This window comes from Dromiciops gliroides, chromosome 3 (genome assembly GCF_019393635.1).
Source record: "Dromiciops gliroides isolate mDroGli1 chromosome 3, mDroGli1.pri, whole genome shotgun sequence".
NCBI classification, from domain to species: Eukaryota; Metazoa; Chordata; class Mammalia; order Microbiotheria; family Microbiotheriidae; genus Dromiciops; species Dromiciops gliroides.
Window position 1 is genome coordinate 606,399,717 of NC_057863.1, and position 23,975 is coordinate 606,423,691.

At 46.7% G+C, this 23,975-nt stretch overlaps 2 protein-coding genes across 8 annotated transcripts in view; one reads left to right on the forward strand and one right to left on the reverse strand.

Moving 5' to 3' along the window:
• Positions 1–21,821, forward strand: part of UBXN11 (UBX domain protein 11) — a 35,850-nt gene extending 14,029 nt beyond the window's left edge. For 4 of the 7 annotated variants that reach the window (XM_043998337.1, XM_043998336.1, XM_043998339.1 and 1 more), the window contains exons 7-15: positions 2,619–2,698; positions 4,440–4,554; positions 15,019–15,236; positions 16,434–16,511; positions 18,995–19,118; positions 19,747–19,892; positions 20,576–20,616; positions 20,796–20,930; positions 21,537–21,821. In XM_043998337.1, coding sequence (XP_043854272.1) covers positions 2,619–2,698; positions 4,440–4,554; positions 15,019–15,236; positions 16,434–16,511; positions 18,995–19,118; positions 19,747–19,892; positions 20,576–20,616; positions 20,796–20,930; positions 21,537–21,690 — 1,091 coding nt within the window. In that variant the 3' untranslated portion in view covers positions 21,691–21,821. The remainder of the gene's footprint in view (positions 1–2,618; positions 2,699–4,439; positions 4,555–15,018; positions 15,237–16,433; positions 16,512–18,994; positions 19,119–19,746; positions 19,893–20,575; positions 20,617–20,795; positions 20,931–21,536) is intronic. The other 3 variants (XM_043998341.1, XM_043998340.1, XM_043998342.1) reach the window with 3 other exon arrangements.
• A 615-nt stretch (positions 21,822–22,436) lies between these two features.
• Positions 22,437–23,949, reverse strand: SH3BGRL3 (SH3 domain binding glutamate rich protein like 3). The gene is made up of 3 exons (XM_043998343.1): positions 23,726–23,949; positions 23,091–23,258; positions 22,437–23,001 (listed from the first exon to the last, which is right to left on the reverse strand). The coding sequence occupies exons 1-3, from the start codon at positions 23,771–23,773 to the stop codon at positions 22,936–22,938; spliced, it is 282 nt and encodes a 93-aa protein (XP_043854278.1). The 5' UTR covers positions 23,774–23,949; the 3' UTR covers positions 22,437–22,935.
• Positions 23,950–23,975: the final 26 nt, after the last annotated feature.

Here is a 23,975-nt window from a genome sequence, read left to right on the forward strand (position 1 = left end):
CTTAGCCCCTCTCCCCCAAATTTCCAAATATCACCAACCATCTTTCTTTCTCCCTGGTCACAGAAAAGATGTCCTCACACCTTGTTAAGGTGAATTACTCTGCCCTAGTTACCAACAACTTTCCCTTTGGCAGATCTGACAGTCTTTTCTAAGACTTCCTCCTCTTGGCTTTTCTGCCACATCAGACACCGTTGAGCCCCACTGCTCTTAGGTTTTCTCTGGATTTTCATGACACTGTTCTCTCCTGGTTCTCCTCCTACCCATCTGCTCCCTCCTTCTCAAGCGCCTTTGCTCTCACTGCCGTAGAGAATCACACATAGCCTCTGATCTTGTCTGTCTCAAACAGACCCTGGCCTTGCTGTGTTCCAAGCTGCAGCTGACGCTCTTCGATCTCTGCTTTCTGACCTTGTCTGTCTCAGACAGGCTCTGGCCTTGAGGTACCCCAGCGGCAATGCCAAGCCTCCGTTAACCACTGACCTCATCTTCGTTTGATAAACTCGCCACTATACCGTGCCTACTCTTTTTTTTTTTTTTTTTTTTTGGTGAGGCAATTGGGGTTAAGCGACTTGCCCAGGGTCACATAGCTAGTGAGTGTTAAGTGTCTGAGACCGGATTTGAACTCAGGTCCTCCTGACTCCAGGGCTGGTGCTCTATCCACTGCGCCACCCAGCTGCCCCTACTCTTTTTGTATATAACCAGGTGGGCTACAAGGCTCGCTGCCCATTGATGGAGGATTGAAAGTCCCTTTGGGCCTGCACAGAATAAACTCTCTCTCTCCACCTTGAGGACCTGTCTAAGTATTTTCTGTGGCAATTGTGGCTCCTTTCTCTCTTTCATTGATTCTTCATCCTCTTCTTGATCCCTTAAACCCTTAAGGTTGGTGCCCCTCAAGGCCGCTTCTTAGTCTCTCTTCTCCTCTGGGTTCTTTCCCTTGGCAGTCTCATTCACTCCCATGGCTTCTGCTGGTCCTTCTGTACAGGTGGCCCCCAAATCAGTATCTCCAGCCCTGCCCTGTCTACTGAACTCCAGATTCACTTTCCTATTGGCCCCCAGGGCACGTGCATTCCAATATCCTCTTAGCACCTCCAATTCAGTGTGTCCAAAACGGAGCTTATTTTCCCCATAAGTCAGTTCCTACTTCTGACTTTGCCATTTCTGTCTCTGGCACTATCATTTACTCCATCTCCCAGGTTTGTATCTTTGGGGCTTCTCTTTGACTCTTCCCTCTTCCTGAATTCTCATATATAGTCAGTTACCAAGTCCTAACAATTCTCCTTCTATCATATCAACTCTCTCCTATTTCAACTGCTTTTACCCAAGTAGAAAAAATATATGTGTGTAGTGTGTGTATATATATATGTATATACACATACACATATATAATACATATGTACACACATGTGTATATATGTGTTATATATACACACACACACACACACACACACATATATATTTACCACCCACCAAATGATCCCAACAGCTTCTTTCCATCAGTCTCCAATCCTGTTCTATCTCTCCTCTTTCTCTTCTCCATTTCAAATGAGCTGTAACTAGCAGTCACTGTCTCTGGGATCAGTTGAGTTTGGGGATGGGGCCGCAGCCTGACTACATGGTTGTATTATCCCCCAGAGGTTGGGCAGTGCAATGATGGGAGTGGCAGTGATGGCCCTGGGACCGTCAGGCTGAGTTTGGGACTGCTGGCCCTTCTAGGGGGGCCGCTCCATTTGTCAGGTTCTGCTCTGCCTGTTAGAATAGTCTTTTCCATATGTAGATCTGATCAGGTCACTCTTTTATGAAAGAATCTTCAGGTCCTATGTCCAGTACCTACTGAATAACATTCAACGGCTTTGCCTTGCATTTGAGGTCCTCTACAGTTTGGTCCCACTCCACCTCTCATATTAAGGCAGGAACTTTGCATGCCAGTCAAATTGGACCAGTCTCTGTCCTGTGATTTCCCACCTCCATGCTGTTCCTTATGCCTCTGGTGCCCTGCAGTCTCCTCTTTGCATGTTGAATTTCTATTCACACATTAAGCTTGACCCTAATTGGTGCCTCTTCCATGCATGCAGTCCTACCTGATCCCACTATGGGTTATTAACAACCTTTTACCTTATATCTCCCCCTCCCTCCCTCCATCTCTCTCTCTCTCTCTCTCTCTCTCTCTCTCTCGGGGCAGTGAAGGTTAAGTGACTTGCCTAGGGTTACACAGCTAGTGAGTGTCAAGTGTCTGAGGCCGGATTTGAACTCAGGTCCTCCTGAATCCAGGGCCGGTGCTTTAGTTAAGTATGTTTATTTCTTATCCATGTCTCATTGAAATTTTAAACCCAACCCAGGGCTTGGCACATAGTAATCATTTAATACATATTGTATGAATGAATGACTTGGTAGAATTTAAAGAATATGCAAGAAGCTGGATTAGTCTACCCCCAAATTTGAAATGGAATGTGGAATTCTGGTGTGTACCCCCAAAACTTCATCCTAGGTTGTGCCTGACCCTTAAAGATGTCTCCTTGGGCAGCACTTGAAAGCCCAATATTGTTGGTCAGTGAGATCACCCTGAGTCTTGCATCTCTGCTATGGTTGTTAGGGACCCCCTGAATGCATCCTGTCTTTTCCAGAAGATCAAAGAAGTTTAACTCGTACAGAAGAACTGGAAGCCAAGTGTCAGCACCTTCAGAATCAGGTCCATGAGATGGAGGTGAGACAGATAAAGGCAGGGAGGGGACGCACCCTGAACACAACTTTGGGGCACCTCCCAGTGACCATAGAGGTGATGGGACCCAGGAGCCATGTGGGCCTTTTTCTAGCCTCCTCACCTATCCACCACTCCTAGTAGACCTTCCTGTCACTCATCCCCACAGGATTCAAATCCTAGCTCTGATGCTACCCATGGGACCTCTGAATCTCAGCTTCTTCTTCTTTTTTTTTTTTTTAGTGAGGCAATTGGGGTTAAGTGACTTGCCCAGGGTCACACAGCTAGTAAGTGTTAAGTGTCTGAGGCCGGATTTGAACTCAGGTACTCCTGACTCCAGGGCCGGTGCTCTATTCCCTGTGCCACCTAGCTGCCCCGAATCTCAGCTTCTTTATCTGTAAAATGAATTGGTCGAACTAAATCATTCCTAAGCTCCCCTCCACCTCTCAATCTTAGGAAACTATGAAAGAGCTGCTGACCTAGAATGTCTTGCTCTGTGTTTTCCCGTGCCCTGATGGATGCAGGTTATAGCTTACATAAATGACAGCTGTCAGCACCATCCTCCTCCTCAGAAACCCCTTTTCCCTCAGTCACAATTTAGCTGGAAGGAAGCAGTGAGATACAGTGGAAATGACCTGGGCCTTGGAATCAGAGGTCCGGATTCTAATGTTGGTCCTGAAATTTCTGAGCTCTGTGACATGGGCAAGCCCCTGAGCATCCCTAGAACATCCACCCTGGGATCTGAGCCTCCTCTCTCCCCATTACAAGGCCAATGGATGAAGGCGAGTTATTATTAGGAAATGGTCACTTTCCTTTTCCTCTGATTGATTGCTTAATGAAGGCAGTGCCTAATGGCCAATGTCACAGCCTAGTTTAGAGCCAGGAAGATAAACCCTCAGACCTCACCCCTCAGCCCAAGCTGCAACATCAGCAGACTCTTCTTATGACGAAGCCAGCCTTAAGCTCGCCTTTCGCATCTCGTTTCCTGGTGCCTTGTTTAACCCAGGTAGCATGCGTCCCCTTGAAACTCCTGTCCTGTGGCTTCTGGCAGGAGCCCTCTTTCAAGGAGAGAAGTTGGTTGGGGGAACAGTCCTAAAGGGGTATGTTCCCCCACAACTTCCCTGTTTTTGTGCTGGAGCTCAGGACAGGGAGATAGGAGACTTGGGTTTGATTCTCAACCTTGGCAGGAGGTCTAACCTGCTATATGAGCTTGAGCAAATCACTCCTCCTTGCTGGGCCTCAGTTTCCTGATCTGTGAGAAGAAGGGCTTAACTGGAGAGAGAATCTCTAAGGGCCTTCTCGACTAGTCACAACAGCTCATGTTTTTTATACTACTTTGGGACTTACAGTGTGAAATGCATCCTTTATCTTGAGATCTAGATAAAGCAAGCCTTGTTATTTTTATTTAACAGATGAGAAAACTGAGACTCAGAGTGAAGCGATTTACCCTAGGTCACACAATTAAGGGAGGCAGAGCCAGGTCTTTGGCTCCAAGTTAGTGTCCTTTCTACCACCCCACGCTCGGTTGTCTCAGCTCTGAGGGTCCCTGCTTCTACTCCTAGGATTAGGCAAAGAGTATGAGGAGCCAAGGCTTCCCAGCTCTGGCCTGGATTCTGCTGTGAGCTTGTTACTCACTGAATCATGAAATCGGTAACCTTCCCTGCCCTTTCCCTTCCTGGTGGCTCTTCAGGAAAGAAGCCCAGCTAGCGGCCCTCTTCCTCTGTGTCTTTCTCTTTTTCCTGCTCAGCGATTTCTGAATGACTATGGACTCGAGTGGGTGGGAGAACCATCAGAAACTCAGATGGACATGGAAACGGACTTGGAGGCGGAGAAGTGGACAATGAAGAAACTCTGGAAGCCAGGTAGAGTGGGCCATTACCTGACTCCAAGCAGGGCACTGGGACCTGGCACCTTTGGGCAAGATGTATCCCCTCTCTGGGACTTGGTTTCCTCGTCTGTAAAATGCTCTTATTTGAGTAGTCTCGAAGGTCCCTCCCAGCACTTACTTTCTAGAGTCTAATTCCCTTCCAGCTCTGATATTCCAACACTGACATTCTATGGTTTTAGGTCCCTCCCAGTTCTGATGGTCTGTGTTCTATAAGCCCTTCCACTTGTAACCTTCAGTGATGTTACATCCTTGTTTTGCTTCCATACTTTTCAATATAGGAATGGCCTGAATTCAATCTTTCTTGCCCATCGAATGGCGTGTTTTTCATCTCTCATCTCCTTTTCCTCTCTTGGCCCCCCTACTTTGTTTCATTCTTGTCTTGACCCTGAAGTTGGGACTCTTATCCTTACCTTTAAAAATTCTTTGTTATTATTGTGAACTTGACATGAACAATGTCAATTTTGAACAGTGCCAAATTACAAATAGTGAACTATGACAAAAATCAACTGTTTGCCCCATACAAAGAACAGAAGAAGAGGACTGTATATGAGACCACAAATCTCCATTATGTATTATTGTTTTTTAAAAAAATAAATTTCAGAGTTATCATGTTAGTTCCCAAACTGCTCTGCTTGTCAGTGTCTTTTTCTGAATTTCCTTCTTCCCTCTTCTATTTATTTTTAAAAGTGATTCATTGAGGGCAGCTAAGTGGCAGGTCCTGGATTCAGGAGGACTTGAGTTCAAACCCAACCTCAGACACTTGACACTTACTAGCTGTGTGACCCTGGGCAAGTCACTTAACTCTCATTGCCCCACCAAAAAACAAACAAAAAAAAGTGATTCATTGATGCTTGCTTGTTTTCTTCTTCTTTTTTTTAAGGATCACAATCATTATCCTTTTCCCATACTTCCCTTCACCCAAATAAAAGCCCTCTCTTGGAACAAATAAATGTAATAATTCAAAACAAATCCACAATTTGCCATGTCTGAAAATGCAGGCATCATTCTCTGTGAGTCTCATTAGCTCTTCTTTAGAAGCATGATTCATTATCAATTTCAGGGAGTCGTGATTTGTTATTGCATTAATCAAGATTCTTAAATCTTTCACAGTTGTTTTCCTTTACTGTGTTGTAGTATAGAAATTGCTCCAATGCTGCTCACTTTACTCTGTATCAGTTCATACAAGTCCTTTGAGGTTTCTCTGATTCTGTCCTTTTTGTCATTTTTTATGGGGTAATCATATTCCATTACATTCATATGCCATAATTTGTGTAGCAAATCCCTAATTGATAGACATCTATTTTGTTTCCAGTTCTTTGTTCCAACAAAAAGAATGCTGTTATAATTATTTTTTTTACATATGGGTCCTATCTCTCTTTCTTTAGAGTATAGGCCAAATCACAGTATCACTGGGTATCAAAGGGTATGCACAGTTGAAATATTTTTATGAATATAGTTCCAAATTGCATTCCAGGAAGTGTTGACCTTCTCACAGTTCCATGACAGCGCCTTTGTGTGCCTGGCCTCCCAAAGCTGCTCTGATAGTGGTTATTTTTCCTTTTTTGGTCATCTTTGCCAATCAAATGGTTTTGAGGTAGAACCTCAGAAGGGTTGGGGTTTTTTTTAACTTTTTTTTATTCTGAACTGAAAGAAAAAAAAAAGATGAGAATTTCCACTTACACAACAAAACACACAGAGAAGATTGTATGTAAAACCATGAATCTTCATTTTGTACTGCTTGCTTTTTTAAAAAGTTATATTTCATAGCTTACTTTCAAAATTGTCCTTTTTGTGCTCCCTTCTGAACTTCCTCCTCTTCTGTGCATTTGAACAAATGTTTCTAAGACCTTCTTTTAAAAATCATTTTTGCTACTTGCCTCCCTTTTCTAATCCTTCACTCCGAATTAAAATAGAGGCAAACAAACAAACCATATAACAAATAAATATAAATAACACAAATCATCCATACAAGTGACCTTGTCTCTTTCCCCCTTCCCCCAAGATCCTCTTCTCCTCCCTCAGTATCCTTCCCCACCTCATTCAAAACCCATTACAAACATTAGTAGTAGTCAATCAAAACAAATGTCCACATTGGCTGTATCCAAAAAGATGGTTGTCTCGTGCTGAATTCTGAGTTCTTCCATTCTCTGTTAGGAGGTGGGTAGCAGGTATCATCATTCGTTCTCTGGAATTGCCGTTGGTCATGCTGATCACATTTATATATCATCACTTGCTTCGCTATTCTCCAATGTATGGGCACTCTCTTGGATTCCCATCCGTTGCCAATTCAGAAAAAGCTATCAATTTTTTTTTGCATATCCTTGAAATTTGTTTTGCTTAGGAATCATCTCCCCCCTTAATCTATATTCTCTCTTTTTCCCTCCCCCCATCCTCCTTTCTCTCCTATTTTCCTCTTGAGTGAAATAGGTGTGTGAATTCGTACATGTATCTATGTGTGTGTGCATGTGCATATGCATGTGTGTGTGTGTTCTTCCTTCTTTAAACTGATTCAGGAGAGAATGAGGTTCAAGTGTCAACCGGTCCTTCTACCTCCTCTTCCTTGTATCTATAGATGTCTACTTGTGCACCCTGAGTCCCTCACCTTCCTCTCCCTTTCCCCTTCCCCCTTCTTTCCACTCTTCTCTTTAGACCATCAAGACATAACAGAACCACTCCCCAGGCCTTGTGTAATTTGATTCCTTCTCTGACCCCTCATGATGATGGTGCATGTGTCTTCTTGCCATATTTAAATGCAGTCAGTTTATCCTTTATAATTCTTCATTCATGTTGCCTTTTTAGGCTTCTCTTCACTCCTTTGTTTAACCTTCAAAGTTTCTCTGCAGCTCTGGTCTTTACATCATGAATGCTTAGAAGTCCTTTATTTTATTAAAGATCCATTTTTTTCTCCTTTAGGATTATATATTCAAGATTTCCTGGGTAAGTTATTTTGGACTGGAAGTTCATATCTTTTCCTTTCTGGACGATCATATTTTAGATTCTATGCTGCTTTATAGTGGTGGTTGCTAAATTATGTGTGAGCCTGTCTGTGGTTCCTTGGTACTCGAATTCTTTCTGTCTGCTTACAGAATATTTATTTATTTATTTTAAATCTGGAAACTCTGGATTTTGGCTATGATGTTCCAGGAGTTTTCATTTGGAGGTTTCATTCAGAAGGTGACTGGTAGATTCTTTCTATTTCCACTTTGCCCTTGGGTTCTAAGAGATATGGGTGGAGCAGCTAAGTGACACAGTGGATAAAGCGCTAGCCCTGGATTCAGGAGCACCTGAGTTCAAATCCACCTTCAGACACTTGGCACTCACTAGCTGTGTGACCCTGGGCAAGTCACTTAACCCTCATTGCCCTGCCCAAAAGGGAAAAAAAAAAAAGAGATATGGGCAATTTTCTTTTAAGATTTCTTTTTTTTTTTTTTTTTTTAGTGAGGCAGTTGGGGTTAAGTGACTTGCCCAGGGTCACACAGCTAGTAAGTGTTAAGTGTCTGAGGTCGGATTTGAACTCAGGTACTCCTGACTCCAGGGCCGGTACTCTATCCACTGCGCCACCTAGCTGCCCCTTAAGATTTCTTGCAATGGGATGTCTAGACTTTTTTTTTTTTAGTTATACTGTAGATAGTCCAACAATTAAAATTTTTTTTCTTCTCGATCTGTTTTCTAGGTCAGTCATTTTTTGCTTTGAGACACTTTACATTTTCTTCCATTTTTTCAGCCTCTAGATTTTGTTTTAACATTTCTTGTTGCCTCATGATATCATTGGCTTCTATTCAATCCATTCAAGTTTTCAGGGAGTTTATTGCTTGGACAAAGTTTTGAACCTCTTGTTCCAAGCTGTTAATTCTTTCTTCCATAGCTTTCCTTTCTTTGCCATTTTTTGCTCAGGGATTTTTAATCTATTTATATAAAAGTTTTGTTTTGTTTTTTTACCTTCCAAGCTGTATTTTTTTTCTTGTAGACATTTTGAAGTCATTCTTTTCTTCTCTGTGTCTTGAGTGTCCCTAGCACCCTAATGGCTCATAAGAATTCACGATGGCTTTTTTGTTTGTTCGTTTGCTCATTCTTCTAACCTCCTTCCTGACTGGGGACTTGGTATCAGGGCTAGGCTCTGTGGCACTTCTGGGAGAAGGTTTGGGCTGGTGCTGTTGCTGTTTTCTTGGGGTATTGAGTGTTGTGTTATTGCAGGATCTCAGGGACAGTCTGGGAAACTGCAAGCTTCTGGGGCTTCCCAAGTGTTTGCCCTGGATTACCAGGGCAAAGTTGATTTGAGCTCTGTGAGTTCCTGACGTGGGTTTGGGTCTGATCAAGAGAAGATGCTGCTGGACTCTTCCCCTATCGTCCAGCTTGGAAAGCTGTGTGGGTTCAAAGTGGCAGAATTTTAAGCTTCCCCTCAGTCTGGGTTTCCTGCTTTGGTTATTTGGTAGGCTGATCTAGATGCTAGAAGTGAGATTCTGCTCTGCACGTGGGAGCTGAGCCTCACTACTGCTTCTGGTGGTGCCTTCTTTCTCAGTCCACTGCACAGGGTCTCCCAACCTGGGAAAGGCAACGCCACTGTGGCCCCACTGTGCACAGGTCCCTTTCTCAATCTTTTCTGGATCTGTGACCCAGAAGTTGTGCCAGTGCCATGGTATGGGTCTGGGATCTCTTTTTGGTGCTTGGGTGCAACCTCTCCCTGATGCTAGAGGGCCATGGGGGCCACATACATGCTCCTGCCCCAACCCTGTCCCCAGTAACTGCAGGCCTCTCTCTCTCTCCCTATGCTGACCTTGATGGGACAAAAGACTCTCTGTGACTTTTTTCTGGGATTTCTCCATCAGGATTCAGTCTGGTGCATTTTACAGCTGTTTGGAGGAGTTGTAGATGGACGATCAGCTACACTGCTTCCTTCTACTTGGCCATCTCAGCTCCTCCATCAGTTCCTGTTTGCCAGCATTCTCTGAAATTGTCTCTCATCATTTGCTGCAACATAGTAATAGCCCATCATATTTAGATGCCATAGTTTGTACAGTCATTCCTTAGACAACCCTTCAATTTCTATCTTTATTTCCTCTTTTAGCCTCCCCACCCCACCCCTCATTTCAGGATCAGAAAGTTTGTTTAGCTTTTGATTTTTCTCTCCCCCATAGTATCCTTCCTCTTAACCCATCCCCTCTACCTGCCACTTGCCCCCGCTTATTTCTCTATTGAGCTTGATATAGTTCTTCTTCTTTTTTTTTTGGTGAGGCAATTGGGGTTAAGTAACTTGTCCAGGGTCACACAGCTAGTAAGTGTGTGTTAAGTGTCTGAGGCCAGATTTGAACTCAGGTCCTCCTGAATCCAGGGCCAGTGCTCTATCTACTGCACCACCTAGCTGCCCTGAGCTCAATATAGTTCTACAACACACTATATGTGTGTGTGTGTGTGTGTGTGTGTGTATGTGGTGGTATGTATGGTATATTGTGCCATTCTTTGTCTGGTTCAGATAACAGTGAAATTCATCTGAATTCCCACTCCCCCCCCCCACTTCCTCTATATTTGCATACTCTATTTTCACATATCTCAGTGATAAGAAATAGCAAGTTTCTCCTTCCCTTTTTTCTACATAAGGTTACCTTTACTCTCCCTTCCTTTTCTTCTCTTAGAACAGAACCTATTCACCCCTAGGTCCTCTACTCTTTCATTATTTAACTCTCTCAATACCCTTTGAAGACATTAAGGTTCTGAGGGGATATTTATTTCTTTTCATTACTAGAATATTAGCAGTGAATCATCATAAGGCCTCTTCCAGTTGCTCAAACAACCTTGCCTTTCTAGGTTTTTCTTCACTCTTGGCTTTGTATTTCCAAGTTTCTACAAGTTCTAGTCTTTCCATCAGGTATGCTCGAAAGTTCTCTATTCCATTAAAGATACTTTCCCCCCCTCCATAGGATCATATTCAGCTTTTTAGGATATGTTATTCTTGGTTGTAAAACTTTATCATTTGAGGGGGCAACTAAGTGGTGCAGTAGATAAAGCACCTGTCCTGGATTCAGGAGGACCTGAGTTCAAATCTGGCCTCAGACATTTACTAGCTATGTGACTCTGGACAAGTCACTTAACTCTCATTGCCCTGCAAAAAAACAAACAAAACAAAAAATAGATATCATTTCCCTTTTGGAGTACAGTATTAGAAGATTTCTTCTCATTAGTAGAAGCTGCCAGATAGAGTAGAAGCTGATCATGACTATGGTTTCTTGGTACTTGAACTTCTTTCTGCCTTCTTGAAGGCTTTTTCTTTGATGTAGGTAGGATTTTAGCTCTAGATTTTGGCTCCGACATTCCTGAGATTTTTGTTTTTGTGGTTTCTTTCAGGAGGTAATCAGGAGGTTTTTTTCCTCATCCTTACTTTGCTCTCTGTTTTTGTCAGATATGAGCAGTTTTCATTTATGATTTCTTGAAATATAGCGTCCAGACCCCTTTTAGATCATTTTTTCTTTACAAACAAGTAATTTGTTAGCAGTTTGCGTGGCATGGAACCATAAGTAATTAACTTAGGTTGTACTGTCATTGTAATTAAATTGGCACAACCTGAGCAGTAGTCAGTCTTTGTATTTATTTAGGTTTGCCTTCATTTCTATAAGGAGTTTTTTATAGTTGTGTTCAATTCCTGTGTGTCTTAGTATCTGGACTCAGAGATATTTTCTGTATTTTGTAGATATTTTGAATGGATTTTCTTTATCTTTTCCTGCTACTGGGTTTTGCTGGTAATATACAGAAAGACATAATTTTTATGGGTTTATTTTATTATCATGATATTTCACTAAATTATTGTTTCACTTTAATTTTGGTTGATTCTCTAAGCTTCATTACATAAACCCTCATATTATTTGCAAAAATGATCATTTTTTCCCTTATTGCTTATGCTTATTTCCTCAGTATTTTCTTTTTGTTTGTTTGTTGCTTTTTGCTGGGCAATGAGGGTTAAGTGACTTGCCCAAGGTCACATAGCTAGTAAGTGTCAAGTGTCTGAGGCTGGATTGGAACTCAGGTCCTCCTGAATCCAGGGCCGGTGCTTTATCCACTGTGCCATGTAGCTGCTCCAGTATTTTCTTATTTTAGGTTTTTTGTTTTGTTTTTTTTTAGTGAGGCAATTGGGGTTAAGTGACTTGCCCAAGGTCACACAGCTAGTAAGTGTTAAGTGTCTGAGGCTGGATTGGAACTCAGGTACTCCTGACTCCAGGGCCAGTGTTCTATCTACTGCACCACCTAGCTGCCCCTATTTTAGAACTATTACCAAAATTTCTAAATACTAAATAATAGTGATAACAGTGGATATTTTTGCCTTACCCCTGAACTTATAAATGCCTCTAATGTTTCTCCATTACAGATAAGGCTAGTTTTTGGCTTGAGATAGATAGAACTTAACATAAGAATAGTCCATTTATTCCTGTGCTTTTTAATGTTTTTTTTAATAAAGAGATATTTTCATCAGAAATTTCTTTTGCATCTATTGATACAATAATATTTTATTGCTTTATTAATATAGTTTATTATGCTTCTAGTTTTCTCAATATTAAATCAACTTTGTTTTCCTGGCCATAGTATATAATTTTTAAGATATTTTTTGTAGTCCCTTTGTTAATATTTTATTTGGTATTTTTGTGTTGCTATTCATTATCAATATTGGCTTATAGTTTTATTTCTTTGCTCTATCTAACCCTGGTTTTGATGCCAGGACTATATTTGTCTCATAGAAGGAGTTTGTTAGGATCCATTTTTCTTGATTTTTGCAAACGATTTATCTAATACTGGAATTAATTGGGGTTTTTTTATTTGTTTGTTTTTTTTTAGTGAGGCAATTGGGGTTAAGTGACTTGCCCAGGGTCACACAGCTAGTAAGTGTTAAGTGTCTGAGGTCGGATTTGAACTCAGGTACTCCTGACTCCAGGGCTGGTGCTCTATCCACTGCGCCACCTAGCTGCCCCTGGAATTAATTGTTCTTTGAATGTTGGACAGTATTCACTTATAAGTCTATCTGGTTCTATATTTTTTTTCTTTGTGAGTTCCTTTTTTGGCTTATCTCTTCCCCCACGTCCCCATGGTTGGGTTATCTAAATTCTCTATTTCTTCTGTGTATGTGCATTGTACTGATGTTATTTCATTATTTATGGTACCTTTAAGCATAGGGTGGCTTTTCTGCTTATTTTTTGTAACTGTCTGTTTTTAGTTACTTTGAAATCATAATTACCTCTGATTTTTAAAAATTCACTTAAAGCATTATAAATTCTTCTCCAGTCTCTCAGTTTAATTCTATTTATATATTAAGTTTTTCTTGTAAACATATTGTTTTATCCTGTGACCTTCCTTCATTCTGTAGGTGTCATTCATCCCTTTAACATTCACTATTTGGACTGGTTCATATGAGTTCAAGATCTCTAAGAAATGGTTATAGTCAGATTCATCATCTTTTCCTTTATCTGTTTCCCAGCTTATTTAAATAGATCAGGGTGGAACTGGCATCATTGCAATAACTTCTTATTTTTATCCTTTCTTCTGATTTGGTGTTGATTTTGACTTTTGCTGTCCTGGTCAGATGGCACAGACAACTGATTTGGGAATGACTTCCACATCTGTAACTAGTACTTTCATCTATGTTAAAATATAGTTGGTTTTCTATTTTGTGAGGTTACTCTGTGTTTACTGTGTCTGCTGCCTTCCAAATTTCTTTTTGAAGAAAGTATTCATGGTGTAGGCATAAGGCTTCTGGTTAGTCTCCAAGGCCTAATGAAAACACCTCTGGGATCTCTTTTATTCCCCTCTCCAGAGAGAACCAGGCAACTATCCTTTCATTTAGCTGCAGTTTTGTTTTTATGAATCAACTTTATTTCAAGGTATCACATAGACCCCTGCGTATTCCCAGCCGAGGTCCCCGTGGTGTCCAACACCCATTGTACAACAGTATGAGAGCATTTTCTACCGCTAGTAAAGCAGCCTCACACTTTCGTCCTTTTGTTAAGAGAAAGGATGCCTATTTCCTTTAGAAGCACGTCCAGGAGTTTTCATCTGTTTCGTTACTATTTAGCATAGCTCCAACTTCTGGCTCCATTCGTGGTAAGTCTGTTCATAATGGAAGGGGTTAACTTCCCCAGTTGCATATCAACATATTCATCTTTGGGCAAAGATCTCAAATGTAGAATGCAAACAATTAAATTAATGTCTGTATGTCTAATAACCATGTGATTCTTTGCATCAGCTGTCCCATTTTCCGCCACTCTGCTATTGTTAGGAGTGGAATAAGTGGACCAGGAACACACAGGACTGAAAACCCACCTTATATTTTTCTTTGTTTCCTGGATTATAGAGAGAAGCAGCAAGTTATAGTGGATAGAATGATTAGCCTAGATTCTAGAAAACTTCAGTTCAAATCCTGAGCTGTGTGACCATAGGCCAGTTGCTTCAGGGTTGATTTGTCTCAGACAACTCCCTAGGATTTAATGAGAAATATAGAAGGGATCGGAGAGAGTTCCCATACCAGGAGTTCTCTGTGCTGATGAAATCACAGATCCTTGGAGGGGATGAGGGGTTGCTAACCAAAGAGTCTATCATCTGGTAGCAGACATGCTGATGATGAGGAATGTTTTCGCTAGGCTGGCCCTTGTAAAGGGCCCAATAAGTCACCAGGACCATGAGTGTAGCCTTTCCAGATTGGTAGAACCCACCAGAGATTGTCCTCAGCAACTTTAGCTTTGAAGAACCTCGTTTTACCTCCAGAATAGCACGAGGCATTGGATTAGGACTTGGGAGGAATAGGACTTCTAAACTCTCTATGGTTTACAAAATACTTTCCTCACAACATCCCTGGGAGGTTGGAAGTGCACATATTGTTTTTCCCAGAAGTGGGGGCAGCTAGGTGGCAGAGTGGATAAAGCACTGGCTCTGGATTCAGGAGGACCTGAGTTCAAATCAGCCTCAGTTGACACTGTGTGACCCTGGGCAAGTCACTTAACCCTCATTGCCCTGCAAAAAAAAAAAATAATAATGAAGTGACTTGTCCCAGATCTCACCACAAGGACATGTCCCAGCCTATGTGTCAACCCACATTTCCTAATTCCTTGTGCATTATTCTTTCCCTTGTATCACACTGGATTAGTGGCTATGAATGTCCGTCCAAGTGCCTTGTGATCATAAAATGGAAATGGGATTTAATTGCCATTATTATAAGTGATCTTAATACAGCCTGATATGGAGTCAAGGGCATGGATCAGGTGACCTTTCAGGGTGCCCTCAGGAACCCTAGGAATTGGGAAATGTGACAGCTCTTTTCCATGCTCCACTGCCCACACACATACCTGTTCTGGGAAGAGGATCACTATGTATTTCATGGCTCCATTCCCATTGGGGAGTCAGACACGAAAGTAGGTAGTATACTTTTCAAAGGGTCACCGGCCCTCAGGGACCCCTTGGTTACTAGGAGAATCCACGGTACCTGCTCCCACGGTGAACTTTGACGAACTGCTGGAGAACCTACGAGATCTCAGTCTTTTGGCTGGGGAGGGGCAGTCCCTGGTACACACCTCATCCAGTATGGCGATGCTCAAGACGCCAGAGCCAGTTCCCCTGACGTTATATCAGAACGGGATCATCATGTTCAATGGGCCCTTCCGCCCCTTCTCAGATGTCTCCACACAGGTAAGGAGTCCCAGTCGGCAGCACACAGGTAGGGCGATCCCAGCAGGCCTGGATGGTAGTCACAGGTCTGTCACTGATTCTCATTGTGACCTTGGGCACTTCACTCTTCTTTTCTGGGCCTTGGTGTCCTCTCCTGCTAAATAGGGAGGGCCAGGCAGGATACCCTTGAGGGGCCTTGAAGCTGTGATGTGCCAACAGGGAGGCTCCTTGATGGTCCTGCCCACTCTGTGTGAAGCCCCATGCCGACCTGGAGGAAGGCAGGGCAGGGGGATGATGATGGAGACCAAAAGTCCACGGGACTGCCCCTGTCCTTATGGAATCCACAGTCCAGTGGAGGTGACTGGTACACAATGATCCCCATGTGCTGCCTGAGGTTGAAGGGGGAAGCCCCTTAATGACTGGGAGGGGCACTGGGTGTGAGGGCCACTGGGACGGTTCACTTTGGACACCCGAAGTAGAGGTGTGTGGAAACGGCATATGAGATAGGCACCTACCGTGCCAAGCACACCGTGCCACTTCCAATGGGACCACAAACAGCTCTGAGTCACCAGAAAGAGCCAAAGGTTTTGGGGAGGTGACTGTCTGTCCTCCAAGAATAAGCCCCACTCACAGCTAAGAGGGCCCTCACCAAATACTTGGCTCCCAGGGGATGAGTCTGGCCACAACAGCTTCTGAAAATCCCTTAGTAAAGTGTGGGGGCGAGGTGAGAAATCCCAGCTCATCGCAGTATTAAAGAAGGGGATCTCCTCTCCCAGCCAATATGAGTAAGTGGGATATTCACGGGGATTGTCTGTGCCCCAGAGAAGTGAAGGCTGATGGGGGGGGTGCCATGATGTACCTTTCCATGGCCACCAGATGTGCCTTTTCCCTGCCAATACTGAGGGTGGCCTCTGCCTTAAAGTCTGGCTGATGGGCACCTCTTCTTACTGCCCTGATGACAGTGCCCACCTACTGCATGCAGGGCGGGTTCAGGGTTATGGGCATCCTATCCAAGTACCTCCTATAGCCCGGCAAACACAGGGCTCAGTCTGTACTGGATGTTCTCACATGCAGAAGGGACCTGGAAGGGAAGCCAGGTCAGGGCTTGGTGTTAACCAGCTTAGCAAGGACTGTGGGGTGGAGGGAATTGGCCTTCTCTGATGCAGTAGCCGCCACTTCCCCACCCAACCTTCCACCTTCTACCCATCTCCCCTGCAGCAGTGCATCCAGGACATCCTGGACGGCTTCTTCCCTTCAGAGCTAAAGAAAATCTACCCCAGTGGAGTCCCTTTCCAGGTGAGGAGCTCTGGTCGTGTCCCTGTTCTTCAGCCTGGGAAGGAGCCTGCCAAAGCCTCCCTGCTCCTCCTTCTATAGCTGGGCATCAACAACGCTTGGGAAGTGAAAAGCAAGAGCAGCACATGGCCCCAGGCCTCTAGAAACTCCCATCTGAGAGGGAAGGCGTGACCGGTGACTTCTGATGGGGTAGACAACCCTTGTCCTTGGGGAGCTCCCCACTCTCAAGGGGGGAAACTAGTGTCCTTAGGATGAAGACACCACACACATCCAGAACACAGAATCAAGGAAAGCTGGTTCAGCATGAGAGGAAGGCAATGGGGGGGGGGGGGGGCATGAACAAGCTAGTTGGGAAGGCTTCCTGGAAGAGGAGACTGGAGCTTGGTTGGGTCTACAGTGAGGCACTGACCTAGCTAAGGGCACCAAACTGTTTAATGGGAATAGGCCTGAGGGCAGGGGGACAAGCTTGGGGGGGAGAGGTCCCAGGAGTGGCTGCCTCAGTCGAACAGGCCGTGAGAGCCCTCTACTGGTCAAACAGAGGGATGGCTGCAGCAAGGAGGCTTGGTTGGCTTCCACTGAATTTAGCCTTTAAGGAGACTTCCCATGCATGTCCTGAGCCACGTACACAGATGTCTCTGCCCTGGTGAAAATTAGTCTAGTTGGGAAGAACTTTGTCATTTAGTGCAAACTCAAAAATCAGAAGACAGCAAGGCAGCTGGGAAAGAGCCCTGGACTGGGGATCAGAGGACCTGGTTGTGAATCCTGGCTGTGGGACCCCAAGTGAGGCTGGCCACTTCCTCTCTGGGATCATTTCCTTTCTGTTGATCAAGGAGTTGGATGAGATGAGCTCTGAGTTAGAATGGTCTTCAGAGTCCAGCAGAATTGAGCAGTCGATAATAACCCCTTTCAAGAAGCCTTTATTAAGGGGGCAGCTAGGTGGCACAGTGGATAAAGCACTGGCCCTGGATTCAGGAGGTCCTGAGTTCAAATCCAGCCTCAGACACTTGACACTAGCTGTGTGACCTTGGGCAAGTCACTTAACCCTCATTGCCCCCCCCAAAAAAACCCACCCACAACCAAGAAACCTTTATTAAGCACCTACTGTTTGCAACCCTTTGCTCAGATAGATGAAAAAGATACTCTCATGGTGCAAGAAGAGGGCCAGGCTCAGAGTTAAAGGGATGTGAAGGGAGCTGGGTATCAGGGAAAGGTTCATAGAATAGGCACCTCCGGGCAGGCTGCCAGGGGAATCTTAGCTGGTAGATTGAGATGACAAGTCAAGTCCATTCCATGCCAGAAAAAGCCTGAGGATGGCATTTATTAGACACCTATGGTGGGCAGAGCCCCGTATCTGGGCAACAGGGGAGAGTTTAGCAAAAACTTCCCACCATTCTCGTCCTCATCGAGACTACAGTCTAATCAAGGAGATGGAGAATACCCCAAAGCAAAGGAATAACAAGAGGCAGCTCAGTGGCTCAACGGATAGAGCCCCAGGCCTGGAGTCTGGAAGACCCAAGTTCAAATCTGGCATCAGACACTTCCTACTGTGTGACCTGGCCAGTCGCTTCGCCCCATTTGCCTTAATCCACTAGAGAAGGCCAATCCCCCCAGTATCTATACCAAGAAAACCCCACTGATAGCATTGGTGTGCTGTAGTCCATGAAGGTCATGAAGAGTTGGACACAAATGAATAACAAAGGCCTCCCTCCTACCTGACTGTTCAGAGAGCTCTCCCTCCGTCATCTCTTTGTGTTGTAGTTATCTTAGGAATAGAGATATTTACTGAGAGCTAGTGGTGGAAGGATGGGCCCCAAATCACTGCTGACTGTGATATTCACCCCTGAGGCAGAGGAAGGGCATAGAGGGACAGAGAAGGAAAAGGGGCAGCTAAGATGGAAGCCTGGGAGAGAGGGGTGGCCCTCATGACAGAGTAGAAAGGACATCGGACTTGGGGCAGAAGAGCCAGGCTTAGCCCTGGCTCAAAGTGGCATTCTTCAGCACTATGGAAATGTCACCTCTTTTGGAGAGGTACCAAGGGGTGGTGAGAAAACTGTTAAACTTAACATCAGTCTCCTTGGGTTCAAATCCCAGGACCACTGCTCGCTAGCTCAGAGACCATAATCAAGTCACTGCTATGAACTTCATTTTCTTCATCTATAAAATGGGAGTAACAATACTTGGAGTACCTATTTCTGAGTTACTCCTCAGTTTCATTATCTCTAAAATGGGCATAGATAACACTTGCTCCCAGAGCTGTTGGGAGGCTAGCACTTTGTTAAGTGCTACAGAATATTGCTATTATCTTCTATCTCTTTCCTGTTTAGACTTGCTGGAGAAGGGTGGGGGAAGAGGATGGAAGGCCTAGAACATCTCTTGAGTTTGGCAGATAGGGAGCCCAAGGGTAGGAGGAGACACACCACCCACATCTCCACCTGCCGTGGGAGAAGACACTCAGTCCTTCCCAACATATTCCTTTCTTTCCCCAGGTGACAGACCTTCGAAATGTGGTTTACCAGGAGAAGCAGCTTCCTAATAAGGTCTTCTCAGGCCCTGGGTATGTGGTAGGAAGGATGAATTCTAAGGAGACCAAAAAACTGAATGACCAGTCAGGTAAGCCTCTGGCTGGGAGGAGAGAAGCCAGGTGGTGGGGGGAACTTCACAGAGTGTTGGAATTGATGGGGCCAAATCACTCTGGACAGGCATCCCCAACAGACTAGGCCCCAACATGACTCGAGAGGCAGTTGGCTTATTCCATTCCACTCTAAAGCACCACCCGTTATTGGGAGGGCCCCTCTTCCACGTGACAGAACTCCTCCAGATACCTGAAAGCAGCCATCACATCCTCTGTTTTCTCAGTGGGGTGAACAGGATTTTATATGGCAGTAGTGTTTAGTCCCTTTTCCTCTTATCCATCCTTTCTAAAATGTGGTACCCACAATGGCCAAGCATCCCCTTGTGGTTTTCTCGGAGCTCCTCCCTTGCATAGATGCCCTGCCTCTTACTGCTGCCACACTGGCTGGTTACCCTCCTCCCCATCCTGTCCTGTGTGCAGCTGATTTTACTTTTAAGTGCAGGCCTTGACATTGATCCCAGTGATGCTCATCTGGCCATGTTAGTGCTCCCTTTCTGTAAATTTGATAAGCATTTAGTCTAGACCTTCATCTAACTCAGCAATGAAGATGCTGAATTGCAGAGGGCCTGGGACAGGTGCCATGTCTAAACTCCATCCCTCTGACAGCGATAGACAGCCCCCTTCCTTTTGTGGGGAACTCCTCCCAGTTCTCCACAATCAGCAAAGAACAGTTTCTGAAAAAGCTTCCTAAATTTGTGATCCGCCACGGGGAAGTGATTGAAGTCCGGGAACCTATCCGGGAAACGCTGGAGGTGAGTGTCAGCTGTCCCCTGGCAGGGCACCTATAGCAACGGGCTGGGACACACTCCGCCAGACTTGGGGGAGCCTGCCTGCTCAGCCATCAAAGGGGGAGAATGGTGTTATTACCCCATACGGCAATGCCTGGGGCAGGATCTCACTTTGGACCACTCTGGGGGTCCTGATGGTTGGAAAGAGCCGCCACATAGGGCAGTTTCCCTGATCTCTAAGTGGAGACTAGACAACAGCCACTGGGCAAAAAGCTCGGGGCTCCAACACTTCCATTGCGTTTTCCATTGCGTTTTCTCCGAGCTGGGCAGCTCTCAGCCCTCCCCCCCTCCATGGGATGGTTTTCCTCTGAGGAATACGCTTACTAATTATCCCTTCACTGGGAATCCCCTCTGCACTTCCCATCAGTCAGCACCAAAGACGGTGGACAGCCTTCTTCCCTGGGGCTCCCTGTGGATAAAGACCATGTCTCCTTTCCTTCAGCCTGTGGATTCCATGAGAACAGGGGTTATTTCTTGCCTGCATCTCGACCCCATCCACACTGTGTGTGTATGTGTACTTGGGCCTAACTTAGGAGATTTCTATTGTAGGCAGCAGACCTTATGGCAGAGTTCTCAGAATACAAGTGGGGAGGGAGGGAGGAGGCCTACAAGTCTCAGGGACAAGGTTTTGCTTCCTTGCCTCCAAGGGCTGCTCTGGGTCCCAGGAGATCTTGGTGGAGACTGAGAGGTGAGAATCCTGAGGGGGGAAATGGGGAGATGAGGGCAGGGCTGGTGATGGGAGAGAGGGCTGAATTACCTTTACAGGAGCCCCCAAGGTGGGCTGGGTGGGGGAGGGAGAGGCCACTGGGAGTAGTCCAAAGCCCCTGCAGCCCTGGGCCCCAGGGTGACGGGGCCGGGGGCCCCCAGGCTGAGGCAATCGTCCAGGGAGATTCCCACCACCACTCTTCGGATCAAGTCTGAGAACGGGGAGCAAACGTTCGTGCTGCCCATGTCACCTCTAGACACCATTGGGGATGTCAGACGGTACCTTGCGCAGGCCAGGTCAGTGCCTCCCACCCTCATCACTTTGCTCCCAATTCTCTACCCTGGCTGAGCATGGTCTTGGAGCCAGTCTGCATGTGACCTTGCCTGAATGCCCCGACCATCCAGCCATCCAACCCTCCTCAGGCTCTTAAGAACATCCTAGATGGGGCAGCTAGGTGGCACAGTGGATAGAGCACTGGCCCTGGATTCAGGAGTACCTGAGTTCAAATCCGGCCTCACTTACTAGCTGTGTGACCCTGGGCAAGTCACTTAACCCCAATTGCCTCACCAAAAAAAAAATAAATAAATAAAAAGAACATTCCAGAGCTGGAAGGGACCTTGGCGATGGCTGTTCCCTTCCCTTTCCTTCCCTCCCCTCCCCCCTTACAGATGGGAAAGGTGAGACTGAGAGGGAAGTCACTTGCCCAGACTGAGTTCATGGCAGAGCCACAACCTGAGTACAGGCCTGGCTGCTAATGTGTCTTCCCAGAAAGAGGCAAACATGCTGGGCCCCTCTCCTCCCACCCCTCTGCAGTCTTGTTCAGAAAAGGGCCAGTGCTGTCCCCCACGCCCAAGTCCACAGTGCGCCTGCCCTCTCTAACATCGTGAACCCTCCCACCGCAGGGACATGGACCCGGCCGAATTTGAAATCTTCACTGCCTTCCCACCTACCGTGTACAGAGATGACTCAAAGACACTGCAGGCCTGTGGGCTGGTGCCCAATGCCATCCTGCTTCTTCGGCCCCCCAAGACTCCACACTCAGCTCCCAGTCTTTAATAAAATCACATTTCCCCATCCACTTTGGGGACTCTGAAAGGCTTGGTCTATACATCCTCTTTGCTACAAACCAGGCCCCCATCTACCCAAAGCCAGCTTCCTAGGGGGGAGGTGAGGACCGCAGCTGGGCTGGGGGGAGGGGAGAGGAGGAGAGTGAAGCGCCCACAGCTGGGGGAGGGTGGGGCCAGGCCTTTGTCTACTCTGCAGGATTCACTTCTCTTTCCTCTTTGGCCCAGGAGATCAGATCAGATCTTGGCTAGAGGAAGGAGAAGCAAGGCCAAGAGTAAGCTGGAAGGTGTGGCCACTGTCAGAGAGTAAACTAGAAGGAGTGGCCCAGTTCTGATTCTCAGTGGTGGCACAGAGGGGACAGTCAACTTATTTGGGGGGCTCAGCCTTTTGTGACACTTCTAGATCACCACCTGGCTGACACCTTAAATCAGGCTGAGTCAAGCAATACAACTTCCACTGCCCAGTCTGGGTGAGTCCCAAAGACACAGGGCCGTATGCACTTAAAGGACAGTTACATACCATACACAGAGTGGTGTGTGCAAGCAAGGCCACCGGGAAACACATGGCACATGAGCCAGGGCTGTAAATACTCCCCAGCCCCAAATGAAAAGCTCCCAGGAGGAGAAGCATGGCAGTGCAGGAGCCAAAGGAAGGGTGGAAAGAGGAGCAAGGCAGAGGCAACCAGCCCTTAACCCACCTTTTCCCAGGCCACCCCAAAGGACCAATCACAAACTGGCTCCAAGCCAACTGGAAGGTAACATTTAATCACCCCTCAGGGCCAGAGGACCTGTGGCTGGTCAATAGGGTGCTGGGCCCTACTGTCAGCTTGTCACCAGATGGCCGCCTTTGGGAGGGGTAGCAGCAGGAGGGAGGATCCCTCCCTGGAGACCCTGTGCAGGCTGAGGAATGAGGGGGAGGGGAAGAGCACAGATACCTCGGGCAGTTCTTAAGACTGATGGGCATGGAATGAATCCTAAAGGGAATGGAATGGCAGATATCCTGGAATTAGAAAGGGAAAAGAAGTTGAGTTATACCAGGAAAGGCCAGGGTCAGGGGCAAGGGAAGAATACAAGGACACATAGGTCCAGTGTCAGGGATGGGGAGTTGGGATCTAGGATCAGCGGTATGGGGGTCTGGAACTGGAACCCAGAAATACAGTACAGGTATAGAAATTGGTCCCAGGCTCCTTCATGACTGGGAGAGGGAATGTTGGTCAGAGTCTATGGGGGTGGGGGGTCAGTCCAGCTTCAGGAACTCCTGCAGGGTGTCCTGCTCCACAGCCTCCACGAAGAGCTCATAGTCCTGGGGGGAAGAAAGGGCACCCTGAGTAATGGGTTGTAGGGGGCCCTGCCTGTCGCCCCACCCCTAAAACCCGACCTGGAGTCCCTTACCCCACAGTATTTGTTCCCATTGCATATCTGGGGTGGGATGGCCTTGGGGTCCCCAGCCAGGGTTCTCATCTCCTCCCGGAGGGCGTTGTCCTGGGAGATATCCACCAGTTCGTACTGAATCCGCTTCCCATCCAGGATGCGGGTCACCTCGCTCTGCTGGGACTTGATCTAGGGGAGCCAAGAGGAGAAGGATGGTGGGGGCACTGAACCAGGGGGCATTGTGGCTGGGGGAGAAAGGGAGGCAACGGCGGGAGAGGAGTTGGGGGAGACTCGCTGTCGAGGTGTGCAAATGCGGGTTAGAGAAAGAACAGAATGAGGACCCTGTACAAAGGGTGGGGGGTGGGGGGCTGGGGAGGATGGGGCAGGGGCCGTCCATGCCAGCCAGTATCTTCGAGGAGGAGGGCGGAGGTGTGCACTGGCGGGGGGTGTCGGAGAGATGGGGAGCCAGACCAGGGGTGGGGTCAGCGCTGGGCCGGAGCCCCCAGCCCCGCCCCCCGGGGAGGCTGGGCCCAGCGGCCGCCGGGCAGCGCCCCGGCTGCAGGAGGGAAGGCGAGGGAGGCTCTCCGGTTTCCCGGGTCGCGCGGCAGCCCGGGACAAGCGGCCCCACTCCGCCCCCTCTTTCTTTCCCCGCTCACCTCCCGGGAACCGGTGACCGAGGTGCTGTAAACGCGGAGGCCGCTCATGCTGTGGCTGGGCCGGGCTGGGCGGACACGCGAGGGCGGGGACAGCGGGGCCGCTCTGGGGCTGCGCGGGCCGGGCCGAGCCGAACCGAGCCGGGCCGGACAGACAGACGGACGGACCGGGGAGCAGGAGCAGCGGCAGCAGGCGGCGGCGGAGGAGGCGGCGGCCGCGCGGCGCTCGGGAGGGGTTTCCTTCCTGCCCCGC

What these genes read in the sequence shown, in the direction of transcription:
- SH3BGRL3 (XM_043998343.1), bottom strand. Translation starts at nt 23,773, where the DNA reads ATGAGCGGCCTCCGCGTTTACAGCACCTCGGTCACCGGTTCCCGGGAG. An exon ending in CGGTCACCGGTTCCCGGGAG is followed by an intron (nt 23,259 to 23,725) that starts GTGAGCGGGGAA and finishes TGGCTCCCCTAG; the next exon opens with ATCAAGTCCCAGCAGAGCGA. An exon ending in ATGGGAACAAATACTGTGGG is followed by an intron (nt 23,002 to 23,090) that starts GTAAGGGACTCC and finishes TCTTCCCCCCAG; the next exon opens with GACTATGAGCTCTTCGTGGA.